Here is a 16482-nt window from a genome sequence, read left to right on the forward strand (position 1 = left end):
TGATTTCCTATCATTCACCTTTCTGTAACATACCTAAACCATCTGTAAATAGATTAGTTTTAATTTGTTCCTCGCAGTCTCTCAATCCATTAAAGTTAGCCCTTTTCTAATTTAGAATTTTTCGTTATCAAGAACAATAATCAAAGTTTTATAAACTCTATAGTATATTATAACTTTATTATTTTTATCCAAGTAAGGCTATAGAATATCTGCAGCCACATGATCACACCCTGTTCTCAATTATAAGCAAATTAATTGTATCCATTCCCCTTCAATTCCATCCTCTTTCCACACAATATCTTCCCATCAGTATCTTCAATCTGTCACTAGTTTGGATGCTCTCCTCGACTGCCTTTGATAACCAAATGGAGGTTCTTCCTTCCCATGTCTTTTTTTGACGTAAATAAGTTTTTGTTGAGCATTATAAAGTATCTGCTCATTCCCCCACCCCCTTAGTCTGTTTTCTGAGCCACTTTAGAGTTATCTTCATACATTTGCAAACACCCTTACACCAGCACCACCCTTCTCTTTATTGGTGGCTGCATCCATGGTGCGTCATGTTCCTGTGAGGAGCTTAAGCAGTTCATCAATTTCACCAACACCTTTCAACACCCTCAAATTCACTTGGGAAATTTCTGACACCTCTTTCCCCTTCTTGGACCTCTCTGTCTCCATTTCCAGAAACCGACTCAAGCCTGACATCCATTTCAAATGCAGTGACTCCCACAACTACCTTAACTATACATCCTCTCACCCACCTTCCTGCAAAAATGCAATCTCATACCCTCAATTCATCCACCACATCTGCTCCTAGAATGATTTGATCTATTTGTCACGTGTACGAAAATACCTCAAAAAGCTTTGTTTACAAGTGGTACAGGCAGATCATAGTAAGCAAAGGATGTACGAGATCAGAGACTTAGAGCCTTAGAGATTACATTGCACAGGGGCATGCACTAGGCGAGATTAATATTAGCAAGATCAGCATTATTTGAGGCTAGATAGTCCATTTATCAGTCTGCTAACAGCCAGTAAGAAGTTGTTCCTGAACCTGCTCCTGCCTGTGTTCAGGGTTCTGCATCTTCTGCCTGATGGAAGAGGTTGTAGGAGATCATTACTAGGGTACGATGGGTCTTTGATGATATTGACAGCCTATCTGCAGCAGCAAGCCATATCAATGGGTGGAAGGTTGGCTTTGATGATGGTCTGGGCTACGCACACCACCCTCCTGTAGTTTTTTTTGGCAACTGCTCTGCCATGCACCCGGACAGTTTACTTTTAATGGTGCATTTGAAGAAGTTGATGAGGGACCTTATGGGCATGCCAAATTTTCTGAGCTGCCTGAGGAAGAAGAGATGTTGTGCCTTCTTGACTGTCCCACCTACTTGGGGAGTCCAAGACAGGTCACTGGTTATCATCAATCCAAGGAACTTGATGCTCTTCACCCGCTCAACCTCAGTTCTGTTGATGTAGATGGGGGCAAGTTCTCCTCCTTTCTTTCTGAAGTCAATGATCACTTCTTTAGTTTTACCAATGTTGAGAGACAGTTTGTTTTCATTGCACCAAGCCCTCTATCTGACTTCTGTAGTTTGACTCATTAGATATTCATCCCACTATGGTGGTGTCATCAGTAAACTTGTAGATGGCGTTTGTTCAGAATTTGGCAACAATCGTAGGTGTAAAGTGAGTATAGTAGGGGTCTGAGGACACATCTTTGCGGGGGTCCAGTGTTGAGTGGTATTATGGAGGAGTTGCAGTTACCCATCTTCACTGAATGCAATCTGTGGGTCAGAAAGCTGAAGATCCAGTTGCAGAGGCTGGAGCCAATTCTGAGGTCATGGAGTTTTGAGATCAATCTGAAGGGGATAATGGTGTTGAAGGGGGAACTGTGGTTAGCAAGCAGGATGCTGACAGAGGTGTCTTTGATGTCTAAATGTTCCAGGAATGAGTGCAGGGTTAGGGATAGGGAAACTCCTGTGGAAAAATTATGTCGGAAGGCAAACTGTAGGGAATTGAGGCAGACCGGAGTTGATGTGGGCCGTGACCAGCCTCTTGAAGCACTTCAAGATTAGCAAGGTCAGAGCCACTGGGCAGTGGTCTTTAAGGCATGTTGCAAGGGACATTCCAGATGTCCTTTTACTTTATGTACCATAATTTCCCCTCCTCTGTAATTAAGGATGCCCTCAAATACATGTCCATTTCCCATTCCTCTGCCCTCAAACCTCTCCCACTAACAGTACTAAGGATAGAATCCCATTTGTCTTCATGTACCACCCCACCACCTAAAAAGACATTTCCTTCCCTACCTGTATCTACTTTCCACTGAGACTGTTGATTCCACAGCTCCCTTGTCATCTCTACACACCCTACCAACTTCTCCACTACATCCAGTACCTGTCCCTGCAACCAAAAGAAGTGCAACACCTGTTTTGACATTTCCCTTCTCACTTTCATCTAAAGCCCCAAACAATCCTTTCAGATCCAAGAGGGATTCACCGGCGCTTCATCCAACCTGATCTATTGTATCTGTTGCTCCTGATGTGATCTCCTCTATTTCGGGGAGACCAAACACAGACTCAGGGACCGGTTGGCAGAGCATCTGTGCTTTGCATGCACCAACTAACTTGACCTTTTGGTTGCCATCCATTTTGATTCCCCTTCCCATTACCCTGGCAACATGTCCATCCTTGGCCTCCTCCATTTTCAGAGTGAGGCCAAATGTAAACTGGAAGAACAACACCTGATATTTTGCCTTGGGACCCTTCAGCCCAATGGCCTCAATATTGACTTCACCAGCTTCAAAATTCCTCCATCCCTAGTCTTATCCCATGTCCAACCCTCACCTTCCTTCTTGCCTCCCTGACCTGACCTTACTTGTCCATCTTTGTGCTATCCACTCTACCCGACCCAGTGACCAATCACAAGTAACCCCTTACCTATCACCATCCCATCTACCCTTTCCTTCACGGCCCTCCTTTTGTTTATTTCTGGACTCCCCTCCCCAGTCCTGACAAAGGGTTTTGACCTCAAACATTGACTTTCTTGCTCCTCAGATGCTGTCTGACCTGCTGTGCTTTTCCAGCTTCACATCTAATGACTCTGGCTTCTAGCATCGGCAGTTCTTACTGTTTTGAGATCCAAGTTGCTCTGCCTCAAACTGCATTTGTGATTGTTACTCTCCACAGGATTCTCAACTACAGGATCTTTTATTAATCTTACCTCGTCACACATTACTAGATCTAAAATAGCATGATCCCCAGACAGATTTTGCAATATAGTCTCTTAAAAAAATCCCAGGTGCATTGTATAAATTCATCTTCCATGTTACCCTTGCCCATTTGATTTGACCAGTCAAAACAAATTCTGTAAGTACAATAAAAGCAAAACAGTAACTAGGAAGACCTTTGGGCCCCTTGAAAATCAACACAACTACCCATGTGGAACCACAGGAGATGGGTGAGATACTAAACAAATATTTTGCAACAGTATGTATTGTGTGGAAGTATATGCAAAATAGGGAATTTGGGGAAATAAATAGTGATGTCTTGAAAAGAATTCATATCGCAGGAGATGAAGCACAAGAGGAGTACCTTTTTCACATTGAGTGTGGGAAAACAACCATGTGGGAAAATACACCAATGCTTCATCAGAGGCTGCAGTGAGGATGTTACCAAGCATGGTAATGAAATGCCTGCAAAACAGCAAACTAGCTTGGCAAGCCAACCAGCTTTGGCACAGTCATAGAGTTGTACAGCATGGAAGCAGACCCTTTGGTCCATCTCATCCATGCTGACCAGACGTCCTAAATTAATCTAGTCTCCTTTGCCAGCATTTGGCCCTTATTCCTCTAAACCCTTCCTATTTGTGTATCCATCCAGATGCTTTTTAAATGTTATAATTATACCAGCCTTCACCACTTCCTTTGGTAGCTCACTTTCATATACACACACCACCCTGTGCATAAAAAAGTTGCCCCAAAAGGTACCTTTTATTGCTTTCCTCTCTCACCTTAAACCTATGCCCTCTAGTTTTGGACTCCCATATCCTGGGAAAAAGTCCTTGGCTATTCACCCTATCTACGCCCCTCATAATTTTATAAACCTCAATAAGGTGACCCCCTCAACTGCCAACGCTCCTGAAAAAAAAAGTCCCAGCTTATTCAGCCTCTTCCTATAGCTCAAATCCTCCAACCTTGGCAACATATTTGTAAATCTCTTCTGCACCCTTTCAAGATTAACATCTTTGCAACAGCAGTGAGACCAGAACTGAATGCAGTAGCCTAACCAATGTCCTGTACAGCTGCAACATGACATCCTAACTCCAATACTCAGTGTACTGACCAATAAAGGCAAGTGTACCAAATGCCTTCTTCGCTACCCTGTCTGCCTGTGACACCACTTTCATGGTGCACCCAAAGTTTATTTGTTCAGCAACACTCCCCAGGACCTTAGCATTAAGTGTCTAAGTCCTGCCCTGATTAGCCTTTCCAAAATGCAATACCTCACATTTTTCTAAACTAAATTCCATCTTCAATTATCGACCCATCTGATCAAGGTCCTGTAATCTGAGATAAACTTCTCTGTTGGCTACACCACCAATTTTGGTGTCATCTGCAAACTTATTAACTATTCCTCCTACATTCATATTCAAATCATTCATATAAATGCCAAGAAGCAGCGGACCCAGCACCAATCCAGTAGTCACAGGCTCGTCTGAAAAACAATCCTCCACCATCACCGTGTCTCCTACCTTGAAGCCAATTTTGTATAAAAATGGCTAGCTCTCCCTGGATTCCATGTGATCTAACCTTGTTAACCAGTCTAGCCACGCAGAACTTTGTTGACTGCCTTGCTGAAGTCCATAGAGACAGTGACAACCACTCTACCTTTACAAACTTCTTTGTCACTTCTTTAAAAATACTCAGTCAAGTTAGTGAGACAATTTCGCACACACAAATCCATGTTGATTATACTTAATCCGTCCTTGGCTTTCCAAATACAAAAAGATCCTGTCTCTCAGAATGCCCTTCAACACCTTACCCACCACTGATGTCAGGCCCATCAGTCTATAGTGTCTTTACCACCATTCTAAAATAATGGCACCAAATTAGCCACCTTCCAGTCTCCTGGCACCTAACCAGTGGCTATCGATGTTACAAATATCTCAGCAAGGGATCCAACAATCACTTCCCTAGCTTCCAAAAAGTTCTGGATACATCTGATTAGGTCCCGGGGATTTATTCACCATTATGAGTTTTACAACATCCAATTTTCCTCTGCAATATGAACACTCTTCAAGGTATAACTGCATAGAGAGTTTTAAGGAACAATTCTCGCTTAGGGCTTTGTACATTGGAGATACAAGTTCATTATAAGATTTGAAAATCAACATACACATCAACAGTATGAACCTCTTCAAGCCTTCCTTGTTACCTCTTGAAAAAAGAACTCCAGCAAGTTAGTAAAACATTATTTCCCCTTTAGAAATCTACGCTGCCTCTTCAAAAGCAACCCACATTTTTCCAAGTCACTAAAAATTCCGTCCTAAATAACCATTTCCGGAAGCTTTCCCACCACTGAAATAACATTGACTGGTCTGCTATGCTGGTTTATCCAAACATTGTTTTTTGAAAGGCCTAATTTCTGCAATTCTCCAATCCTCACACACTGTTCCCAAGCCTAGGGAAGACTGGAGGATTACGGCCAGGCTGTCTGCAGTTACTCCTTACACTTCCTTCAATATCCTGGATGCATATCATCTAGTGATAAAGCTTCACTAGCTTTAAGTATCAAAAGTCTATCCAACACTTCCTCCTTTATCAATTTTGAACCCTTTGAGTAACACACTTTTCTCCTCTAGCCTGGATAGCATAACATCCTTAGTAAAGACGAATGCAAAATATTCATTTAACATTTCACCCATGCCTTTTACCTCCATGTATAAATCTTTGACTGCTAATCGGACCTACTCCTTTTACCACCCTTTTATGATTGCTGTGCCAATAGAATTTGTTGGGATTCCCCTTTACATCGGCTCCCAGACTTTTGTATTTCCTCTTTGCTTCTCTCTATGTTTTATTATCTCCCCAAACTTTGTTTTGCACTTGGATTCACAGTTGTATTTTTTAATCTGATACCTGCCTTAAGCACATTTTACTTCTTTATTTTAATTTCTATCTCGTTTGTTGATAACCAACAAGTTTCCTGACCCAGGTTTAACCTGAAGCTGACACTTCATTTTGTCTGGACTCGATGTTGTGGACTCCCAAGGCAACTCCCTCCCAACTGTATATCACTGTGCTGCCACTCTGCTGGATCTCTCCTGCCACTAGAACAGGACAAATCTTGGGATGGTGTAAAGCACGATTCTGTGAGGATGACCACATCAGGCTGTTGCTTGACTCTCGCATGAGATTGTTTTCCCATTTTGGCACTAGTGCCCAGGAGGACTTTACAGAGTGAGCAGGGCTGTTTCTGCTGTGGTCTTTTCCAGTATCTAGGTCAATGTCAGATGGTCTGTACAATTTCATTTCTTTGTTATAGCAACTGATTCAACTGAATGGCTTGCTAGGTCATTTCAGGTAGTTGAGAAGTCAACCACATATAGGCCAAACCAAGTGAGGATAGCAGATTGCCTTCCCTGAAGGATATTTGTGAGCCAGATGGGTTTTTCCAACAATCGGCATTTCAGTTATTAATCAATTCTTAATTCCAGATTTTACTTTAAATTGAATTCAAATTCCACTATCTGCCATGGTGGGATTTAAACCCAGGTCTCCAGAGCATTCGCTGAGTTTCTAGATTAATATTCTACCGATAATACCACAAGGCCACACCTTCCCATTACTGGGTTGAAATCCTGGAACACCTTACAGAATGGTGTTGTGGGACTACCTACAAACATGGACTGCAATGGTTCAAGGCACAGCTCATCATCACCTTCTCAAAGGCAACTAGGGACAGGCAATAAATGCAGATCAGCCAGCAACACCTACATCCCACAATAAAATATTTTTCAACTGTTCATTGATAGACCCCTTTTAAAAATGATTAGAATCAAAGTTCTTCACCTACGTTATACAATATAATCATAAAAGTGCTGCACGTAGATGTTTTAATAATCATTTCGAGACGACAGGTATTTCATTACAGATATTGAAGAGATGGGTATACCTGCTTTACACCCCTCTCTCGTCTTGGCAGGAGCCCAGGGGCAACAGGATCATGAAGACAACTGGGGCACAGGGAAAGTAGATCAAAGAGAAAACAGCAAAATAGGAAACAAGCTGGAACATTGTTCGGGGGAGGTTGATCATGCAAAGCAAGTCACATTGCAGTTGCCACCCGCTTGCTTGTTCTTTAACATGGTGCCCTGGACAGGCACAAACTTGTAAGTCACACCCTGCCGGTAGACCCAGTGATTGGTCTCTGCAGACCGTTAGATTTCATTCGAACCACTGCCAGTACAATTAAGACTTGGGACAAAAGGTTTGTCAGTGGGATTAGGCTGGTTTTCTATTTTTATATCCGCATAGACCGGAAGGGCTTGATGGCTTCCTTTTGTGACAAACGTCTAATGATTCCAAGTCCATCCACTCTTTCTAAATATAAAGAAGAATCAACAAGTTCCCATGCAGAATAACATCTGCATCCTTATACCTTGATTTGAAAAGCATTTAGTGAGGCAATGATAATTTTATTTTAATTTCTCAGATGCTTCCTTCATGTTAGAAAAGTCTGAACAGAGATAACAGTGTGAAGCTGGATGAACACAGCAGGCCAAGCAGCATCTCAGGAGCACAAAAGCTGATGTTTCGGGCCTAGACCCTCTCTGATGAAGGGTCTAGGCCCGAAACGTCAGCTTTTGTACTCCTGAGATGCTGCTTGGCCTGCTGTGTTCATCCAGTTTCACACTTTGTTATCTTGGATTCTCCAGCATCTGCAGTTCCCATTATCACGAAGTCTGAACAGAGGTTGCTTTTGAAATCTTTGATGAATTAATTTTATCATTTTAATTTTGATCCATTTTAGCATTTAATCTCATACTGCCATATGTATGTGAAGAAGTGATTTTTTTTGCCTCATATAGTGCTGTTCCCTCTCACTTCAACAATTCTGAGCTCTCTGGAAAGGTTAAAAAAATTGAATTCTGCTCCCATACTTTAGGTAGTTCCCCAAGTAAGCCCTTTCTCTCATTCTTTCATTTACCTATGAAATGACAAGCTTGCTGTTTTTTCGCTTGGATAAATGGGTATAGAAATTGCAATTTCTGTGTGAATCCAACAACACTTCTGATTCCATATTTTGTACAAATGACAAACCACAATTAAACAATCTTCTAAAAAGAGGTAGAAATGCAGTCAATAACATTACCCTCAGCCTCCCGCTTCCTCCTCCCCGCAAGGTAACAATAAGAGAAAACAAACAATCAAGATGAATTTCCAAAGGTAATTCATCACTAAATGGCTCAGGAGCTACTGTACCCGGAAGTACCTAAGCAGAAGTAACAACTCAGCTTCACAGCTGAACAGTGCAATCCATTCCAGAATCAAGACTACCCAGGAGGAATATTACAGGAACAAAAACAAAGTTGCTGGAAAAGCTCAGCAGGTCTAGCAGCATCTGTGAAGGGAAAAAAAGAGTTAATGTTTCAGGTCCAGTGGCCCTTCATCAGAACAGTTCTGCTGCCTCACAGAGCCAGGGACCTGGGTTTGAATCCACCCTTAGGTGACTGTCTGTGTGGAGTTTGCACGTTCTCCCTATGTCTGCATGGGTTTCCTTTGGGTTCTTCGGTTTCCTCCCACAGTCCAAAGATGTGCAGACTCGGTGGACTGGCCATGCTAAATTGCCGTAGAGTTCAGGGATGTGTAGGTGAGGGGATAATAGGGGGATGGGTCTAGGTGGGGTGCTCTGCGGGTCGCTGTGCTTGTTGGGCCGAAGGTCCAGTTTCCACACTGTAGGCATTCTATGGCCCCAAAGAATATAGAAGATCCAAACAGTTTCTGTTGCACTCCAAAAAGTATTCTTTATTACAAAACAAGACCAGTTACTGACCTGAAGCTTTAAATAGAGAAGCATGCTCCAAAGACTGGAGAAAGCAGATGGTCATTCATCGTTAATACTGTACTCAGCAAAATGGGGATTAGGATCCCAATGGAAGTTGACAGCAACCATTAAGTGTTTGCTATAAGCAATGCAGTTCCATGGAGATTGTAATGAGTAATAAATATGGAATGAGAATGTTCCTCTCTATATTTTTAAGTACAAGTTGCTCACAAAGAAGTTTTTAGTCATTTGTTATAGTAAACATTTTAAAACATCAAACTGTGTTAGTCTTTCAACTGTAAGTGGAATTGTGAAGCTCTTCATAAGTTATCAATCGCTATAGAGATTGTAACAACAGTTGAGACTAGATGTCTGGATCACTCACAGAATACTACAGCAGTGATCTCAGAAGGACAAGCAGTGGAGCAGCACAATTCTTTTAGCAATCTGAGACTACTGACATGACAAACCTACTGGTCTTCAATTTTGACATTTTTGGATTTTTGTTTCTCTTAAAACAGAGAAGATATAAAAATTATATGAGCGTTTTCAAGCATTAAGGCAAAGTAAATTTGCACAGATTATCAAACTGCAGAAATATTTGATACTTTTTTCCCCCTTAGATTGTCTAACAGAACATCCAAAACCTATTATAACAGAGTAATTTAATTACTGAATTCAGAATGCAGTGACTGGTGAGCACATACCCTTAAGTGAGAGAAAGTCAGTTAGCTTGGCTGCCAAACATACTAGAATATTCCCAATAGAGAACAAGTTAGAGACACTTATTTTTTTCCCCCTCCTACAAATGCAGAAGCAAAAAAAGGAGGGGGAAGAAAGACACAAACAATCAGCCTTTTTTTTTGAAAATCAGAAGTCGAAATGAAAGGTCCTGGAGTTAAGGTGCAGGAGGTCAGCTTTTGCAATTAATCATTTTGCAGCTAGTTGAGAGAGAAAGTTAATGCCAGAGTTAGCCCACAAAAAGGACACTGCATGTCATTTTTCCTTATTTTTTAATCTTGCCCCCCCCCCCCACCCCAGTCATCCCATTTTCAAGAGAAGGAAATTTGAAAGAAGAAAATGAGGTTTGTGTACAAAGGTTATTTTCACTTGCTATCTGTAAAACAAAACAGCAATTCAAACCAGGGCTCAGATCACTAAAGTGGTTCACGATCTTCCAACACAGGGACTAGAATTCAAATGAGGCCATTTAAAATAGACCAGATCCAAGGGTCCAATTATTAAACCTGCAGATTACATCATCATATAACTAGATAAATTGATCCTATCTACTTCAATTTTCCACGCTCCAAAATGGGCTGCACCACAAGTCCAAAGAATACAAAATATCTTAATGACATACAATATGAAAACACATTTTAATAACTGTAATACTGTAGAGATACAAAGCACTAGGTCACATTTATTGTGCTGATGGGACAGTGCACATTCTAGGCTAACAGTTACTAGAGGTGTAATAAGCCAGCGCACTGACTTTTGTCTGGGATCTGCAGTACAGTTAACAAATAAATAAACAAACAATCACTTTAAGAATATAGTTCTTGAAACTGCCATTTTGTTGGTTGGCAATAAATATAGGATTTTGTCATTTTGTTGTGCCTGCTAGCAAGTTCATACTAACAAGATCATAATTTGTGAAATTCAAAGCGAAAACACCAAAACAGTTCAGTAATATTTAGCGTTAATGATGATGGGGGAATGTTCCTTTCTCTGGGCAGAAGACACAGGTTCAAGTCCCAACTATTCCAGAGGTGTGTCCTAACATGTCTGAACAGGTTGATTTAAAAAATAATCTAGGGCAAAGTGGTAGTATCCCCATTCCTGGACCAGGAGAATCAGGTTTAAATCCCACCTGCTCCAGAGGTGTGTTATAATCTCTGATCAGATTGATTAAAAACAAAAGGTTAAAAAATATTGAGACATAATATTTAATCGCTCTTCAAAAGAAGTAGGGGAAACAACGCTCAGGTGCAACAAGTTCACATCAAGTCTCACCAAATCATGAGATCCTATACAATGACAATGGAAGCAGGTCTTCAATTTGCCCTGCGGCATTAAAGACTTGTTTTACCAGTAAAACAACTGCAAATGCAATGGTGATTAAATATCTTACAGCATATATTGACACCAAATTAAATTAAAATGACCAGGGATCAGCATTTGTACCAAAGCAATTTTGTCAGCATAAAGAAAATTCCAAATTGCCCACTTAAAATGTAGAATCTGGTTTAAACACGCCACACTTTTCAAAAATTATTCACAGACAGTGTGGACCTACAGCATTTTGATGTGGCAAATAATATCGCCTGAGAGGTTGGTCAAATGTAGTTCTTTAGTCTATGAATTTCCACATAGGAACCCTATCGCAGGTGAGCTGGGGCCAAGAGGAATGGTAAACAATAAAGGACTGGACACCACAAACATGCAGACTTCTCACTTCAAGCACAGCAACAACAGAAAGAATTTAGGAGGTTGTCTGTTGAGCCATTTTAGATAGGAAATAACGCACAATAACACATGTTTTGGAGGCAGAAAATAAGAATCCGGAAGAGTGAATGTTTTTAAAAATTAAGTAGAAAATAAGATCTATTTTAATTATATTTAGTAGAAGTTTTATACCCTGAATTCCACGTTCCATCACCAATTAGAGGTCACTCAGCAGTTACAGAAACAGGGAGGTTACTGTAACTGACTTAATTAATTCAGCTGACAGGTTTCAGAACACACAGTAATCATACAGCTATAAATTCCATTTATTCTCCAGAAGAAAGAAGCCAAAATGAGAGGGCCAAGGAAGACAAAATGAAAATCCCTTTCTTTGCATTAAGATAATATTCCTACTCAGTGATATTGCTACTGTAACACTCAATAGCACTAGCAACTCTACTATAAAGGAACACTCCTTTTAACATTAATTCAGCATATAGAACTTCTTAAAAAATTGAACAAGATTCTATTCATGCATTTTTGTAATTACATTATTTGTGAGACAGAACCTGCTCGAGAGATTTCTACATTACGGCTTAAAAATTAAACAAACATTCATTAAACAGCACATTAGCTAGTTAACATTTCTGAATATTGTGGTGTTCTCCAATAGGATGGAAAGTACTTTAATTGGAAAACCAGGGGCTTATGCTCTAACACAATACTGTTACAATAACTGAAATGCCATATTAGTTTCCAACAGCGCAGTTCAATTCTGCCTTATTCTCAGTACCCTGTGTGGATAAAGCAAGGGGTTATTCATTTGCAACAGACTACTATCCACGTCTTGAGATAAACATTACCATGCTCATGAATCAAATGTATTTACAATCAGTTTAAAGGGATTACAATGGTTAGAAGTGGAGAACAAAAAGGTATATTTCAGCCACGCTGCTACTTTTCCCCAACTGACCTTCCCTTTCTGTTAGCTAAATGCTAAACAGTCCAACTGCTCCACTTGTGTTAATGACTCTGTGATGCAAAATATAATGCCTCAGTAAAATATTGCTGAAACAAAGACTGAACAATTTGTAATTATTAAACAAAAAGTCTCAATTTTTGATTGAAAACATTAAGGCTTTTTTCTGCTCGAGTTTAAAATTGTATGGTACCTTGAGACATTGAAAATGAATGCCTTCTTACTTTGGCTACTCTGCAGTGCCATCCAACACGTCAATTTGGATATGGGTCAGTTACTGGTACATCATCTTTATTTTTCACCAAGAGATCTAACTTCTCTCTATAGTCGGTCCCTTTTGGCCAGGAATTAATTTGGTAATCTTCCCCCAGTACTGGCAATAATCAGTTGATATGGCTCTGCAGTATACTAGGTATCCCTTCGCATTTCACATATTTTAGCTTTGACTCCTTGGTTCCACTTAACAACTACATAGGTAACTTAATCTGTACTCTACCAGACAACTTTTAATCTCAACTGTCCCTGGTATCTAATGCAACAGTGTAACCTCACTTACATTACCCACATCCTTGCCCTCAGTAAGATTGCCGATTAATTATGAATAATTTATAATGTTCAGGCAACTAGAGTAGAGTGCAGTTAGCAGTTAGAGCAGAACCTATACCACTATTCTTGGCTGGATTTAATATTCAGGTCCCTAAATTTAAATAATGAAAAGACCAGGATGTTAATTTACTCCAACATCTGATCTCTTAAATTCAACTGTATTAAAGGATAAGAAAGGGGTCAGCAACACTGATTAGTTCAAGGAATTGTTTTTATAACTGAGATATGGTTGCAATAGAAAAGAAAAATTAAAAGCAGGATGTGCTGAGAAACAGTGCTCACTGATCAAAGTGATATTGGGTAAAATATGGGAGCTGGTTTGATCCGATTTGCTGTAGATAAAAAACGGCAGGGATCTTATAAAGAAAGGAATTTACTTGTAATCACTTTTGATGGGGTGGACAAAAGATGAATCAATATGGGTTATTAATCAATTGTTTTAAGATTTTGAGATAACAGGCTGTATGATTTCTGGCCTTCTGTTTTACGTTATAAAAGTATTCTCTGTTCCCAGTCAGAGAGGACAATGTTAGTCTCAGTATAATTGAGAACAAACTTTACAACATGCACGTGTACATTAAGATCACATCCATTCAGTAATTACTAAGATAAAACATTAAAATATTGTGCTGAAACCAACAGAAATGATCAGACAAGGGAACAATGTGTCAACAAGACACAAGGGACACTTTCCAACACAATGCAGCCAACACAAAACAATGACAGTTTATCCAGTTGGGGTAAGCAATGGCAATGTAACTTTTTAGACCAAGTTCAGGATTGCTTTATAGATGAGCAGTCCTTTCTGCTACTTGACCCTTTTAGACAGGTCAAATTTAAATTTTAAAAAAAATTATTGCAGTTTAAAGTTGTTCTGATGTAGCCATCAGATTACGCACACATTTATAGTGGACAATTTTCAGTTTCATTTCCTGTAGAACAAGTTCTTTTAAAATACTATTTTCTAGCCTTTGAATTTCACCTTCCAAAAGTGAAGAACAGGGTTCAAAATCTTTATCATTCCAGCTGTTCAGTTTCCATGTCCATTTAGCCAAACCTGTAGGCTGCCAGGAATGGGAATAAATTTAACAACTTACATTAAAAAAGGAGGCAGTAATGAGAATGGATACAATTATCATAAATATACAGACAAGTGCTGGAAAGCCGTCCTCAGTTGGTTGGAATCCACCCTACCTCCATCCACCTGTGCCATATCCTGGTTAAATCATGCTCTGTGTCCCACAGGGGCTGGGGAAATCCAGTGGTTCTGGCTTTCAAACGCTGAGATTAATTCTAAGTGAACAGATTTTACCCAACTGTAGGAACACCAAGACAATATCCACTATGTACAAGCTATAAAACATCCACATATTCACCGACAGTGAATACTTCATTACACCAAGACCACTGTATTTTAGTGCTATTTTTAAAAAAGAATTTTATATACAAAGTTATTCAATGCACAGTATTTGGAGGTGTTTGATCTTGAAATGTTAAATGATTTTCCAGTGGAACAGTCCTGTCAACCACTGGTGTTTTCATTCCCAGAACAATTTGCTTACTGTAGAATTATTCCAGGTCTGCTGTATTTGCGTAGAATATTGTATGCGAAGAAAAACATTTCTCACAAAGATAAATAGTCAGCAAAAGTTGAAAAGGAATTGGCTTTAAATTTTCTGCCAATGCAGAAGATTTCACTTTGGTTTTACCAGCAGATATTTGGCTCCTTCCATGAAGGAAGCTGTCACAGAAAGAGGTTTCTCAGCTTCCTCCATTCAGATTGACATGCATTCTTTAGCAGTCTTCTCTCCAGTTTACTGACCTTCAAATGAACTCCTTGGGTAGAGGTTCTTTTTAATTGCTCTGATCTCAGAGTTCTGTAGTGGCTGGAGTTTCTTTGGCCTCGAAGTTTTCAACTATATACAGCAGTACATAACTGCACCTGTTCAACATGATATTTAGAGAGTATTTGCAACCCACCTGGAAAGGAAGTAATTTCCTGTGGCCCTAAATAAATCCTTCACCATCTGTCAAGTTTCTCTGAATCTGTTGCTTGTCATCCACATTGTCTCCAGCAGATTCATTCTCTTCACTGGATTCTATGTACACAGGCCAGCTGGCATCTTTGTCTTCCTTCTCCTGGTTCTCCAAAACTTGCTCAGTCTGGCTCAGATTGACTGGTGATGTCTCCTCATTGGTGGTCATCACACACGTACAGCTGTCACAGAGGCCAAACCGCCTTGCACCATGCTGTAGGTTGCTAGTAAATGTTCTCCTGCATCCTTTGCAGACAATTGGTCTGTTCGAACGATGTACCTAATGAAAATAGAATTCAACACAGTCCAATTTTAAACTCCAGATTCTTTAGTCAAACGAAATACAATAGCACTGCAAAGAATGAAACAGTGAGTTAATTAACTTGTAAGCCATAATATTTATATTAACAAATGGTTAGTAAATTGGCAGATATTTATGGACAATTATGGAAAAGAAGTCACATTTGTGTCAGAAACTAATCATGGATCACACCCGACGTAAAAGAGTAGACAGCAACCAGTACAATTAGTAGTCAACCTGAAGTTGAAGTAGAGTCTGAAGTAGCATATCTAGTCCAGATGTGGTTTACAGAGGAGTTAAAAAGCAACTGCAGCTATGAACAAACTCCAATATTCATCCAAAGAACACAGTAAATTTGTGTTCTGCTGTTAACTGACATTTAAAACTGAAAGGTACTTCAATTCAAACCTTTGGATGGTCTTGATTTTGGTTGCTTTAAAATGGGTAGTAATATTTTTCATTGATGATGTAATTCTGACACCATTACTAGAGACATTATCCAATTTCATTCCAAAACGTACAGGGCTAGAAACAGACACAACCAGTCCATAGAGAACTGGCCCATACAGCAAAGAGTGGGTAAAATGAAGAGTAGCTGAAAAGAACAATACCCTGGTGTTTTGTCAGTACAAGCTTAAGCACTGAAGACTTCTACAGTAGATTTACAAAATTCAAATTACTTACAAGAATATTGCAGATATAAAATAAGTTATTGTATCTAATTTCTGAATAGCTTTAATAAAGATGGCAAATGCACGTACCTTGTTACATGTTGGGCCAGAACACAGCTAACATGAATTTGGGAGACTTTTTGTCCGCAGAACTGACTAGACTTGGAGTTTCAGATTAGAAGGAAGTATTAGGTGTACAATGCCTCATACAGCTGAGTCTGGTATTTCACAGTGAATGTTTTTCAGACCCTGTCCAGATACTCTCTCAGGGGTAAATTAACATTGGTCACTTCCATAGCAGTCCAAATACTTTGCATTCAGCAGTGGGACTGTAATGCCCAATATCCTACTATAAGATATCAAAGCACATAACAACAGGAACACCAAATGATTTGAA

At 39.8% G+C, this 16482-nt stretch overlaps 1 protein-coding gene across 4 annotated transcripts in view; it reads right to left on the reverse strand.

The window, feature by feature from the left end:
- Positions 1–10404: 10404 nt before the first annotated feature.
- LOC125465053 (zinc finger and BTB domain-containing protein 8B-like) overlaps positions 10405–16482 on the reverse strand; it is a 28290-nt gene continuing 22212 nt past the window's right edge. For all 4 annotated transcript variants that reach the window (XM_048558126.1, XM_048558124.1, XM_048558127.2 and 1 more), the window contains exon 4: positions 10405–15393. In XM_048558126.1, the coding sequence (XP_048414083.1) occupies positions 15085–15393 (309 nt within the window). In that variant the 3' untranslated portion in view covers positions 10405–15084. The remainder of the gene's footprint in view (positions 15394–16482) is intronic.

This window comes from Stegostoma tigrinum, chromosome 24, assembly GCF_030684315.1.
Source record: "Stegostoma tigrinum isolate sSteTig4 chromosome 24, sSteTig4.hap1, whole genome shotgun sequence".
Lineage (NCBI taxonomy): Eukaryota > Metazoa > Chordata > Chondrichthyes > Orectolobiformes > Stegostomatidae > Stegostoma > Stegostoma tigrinum.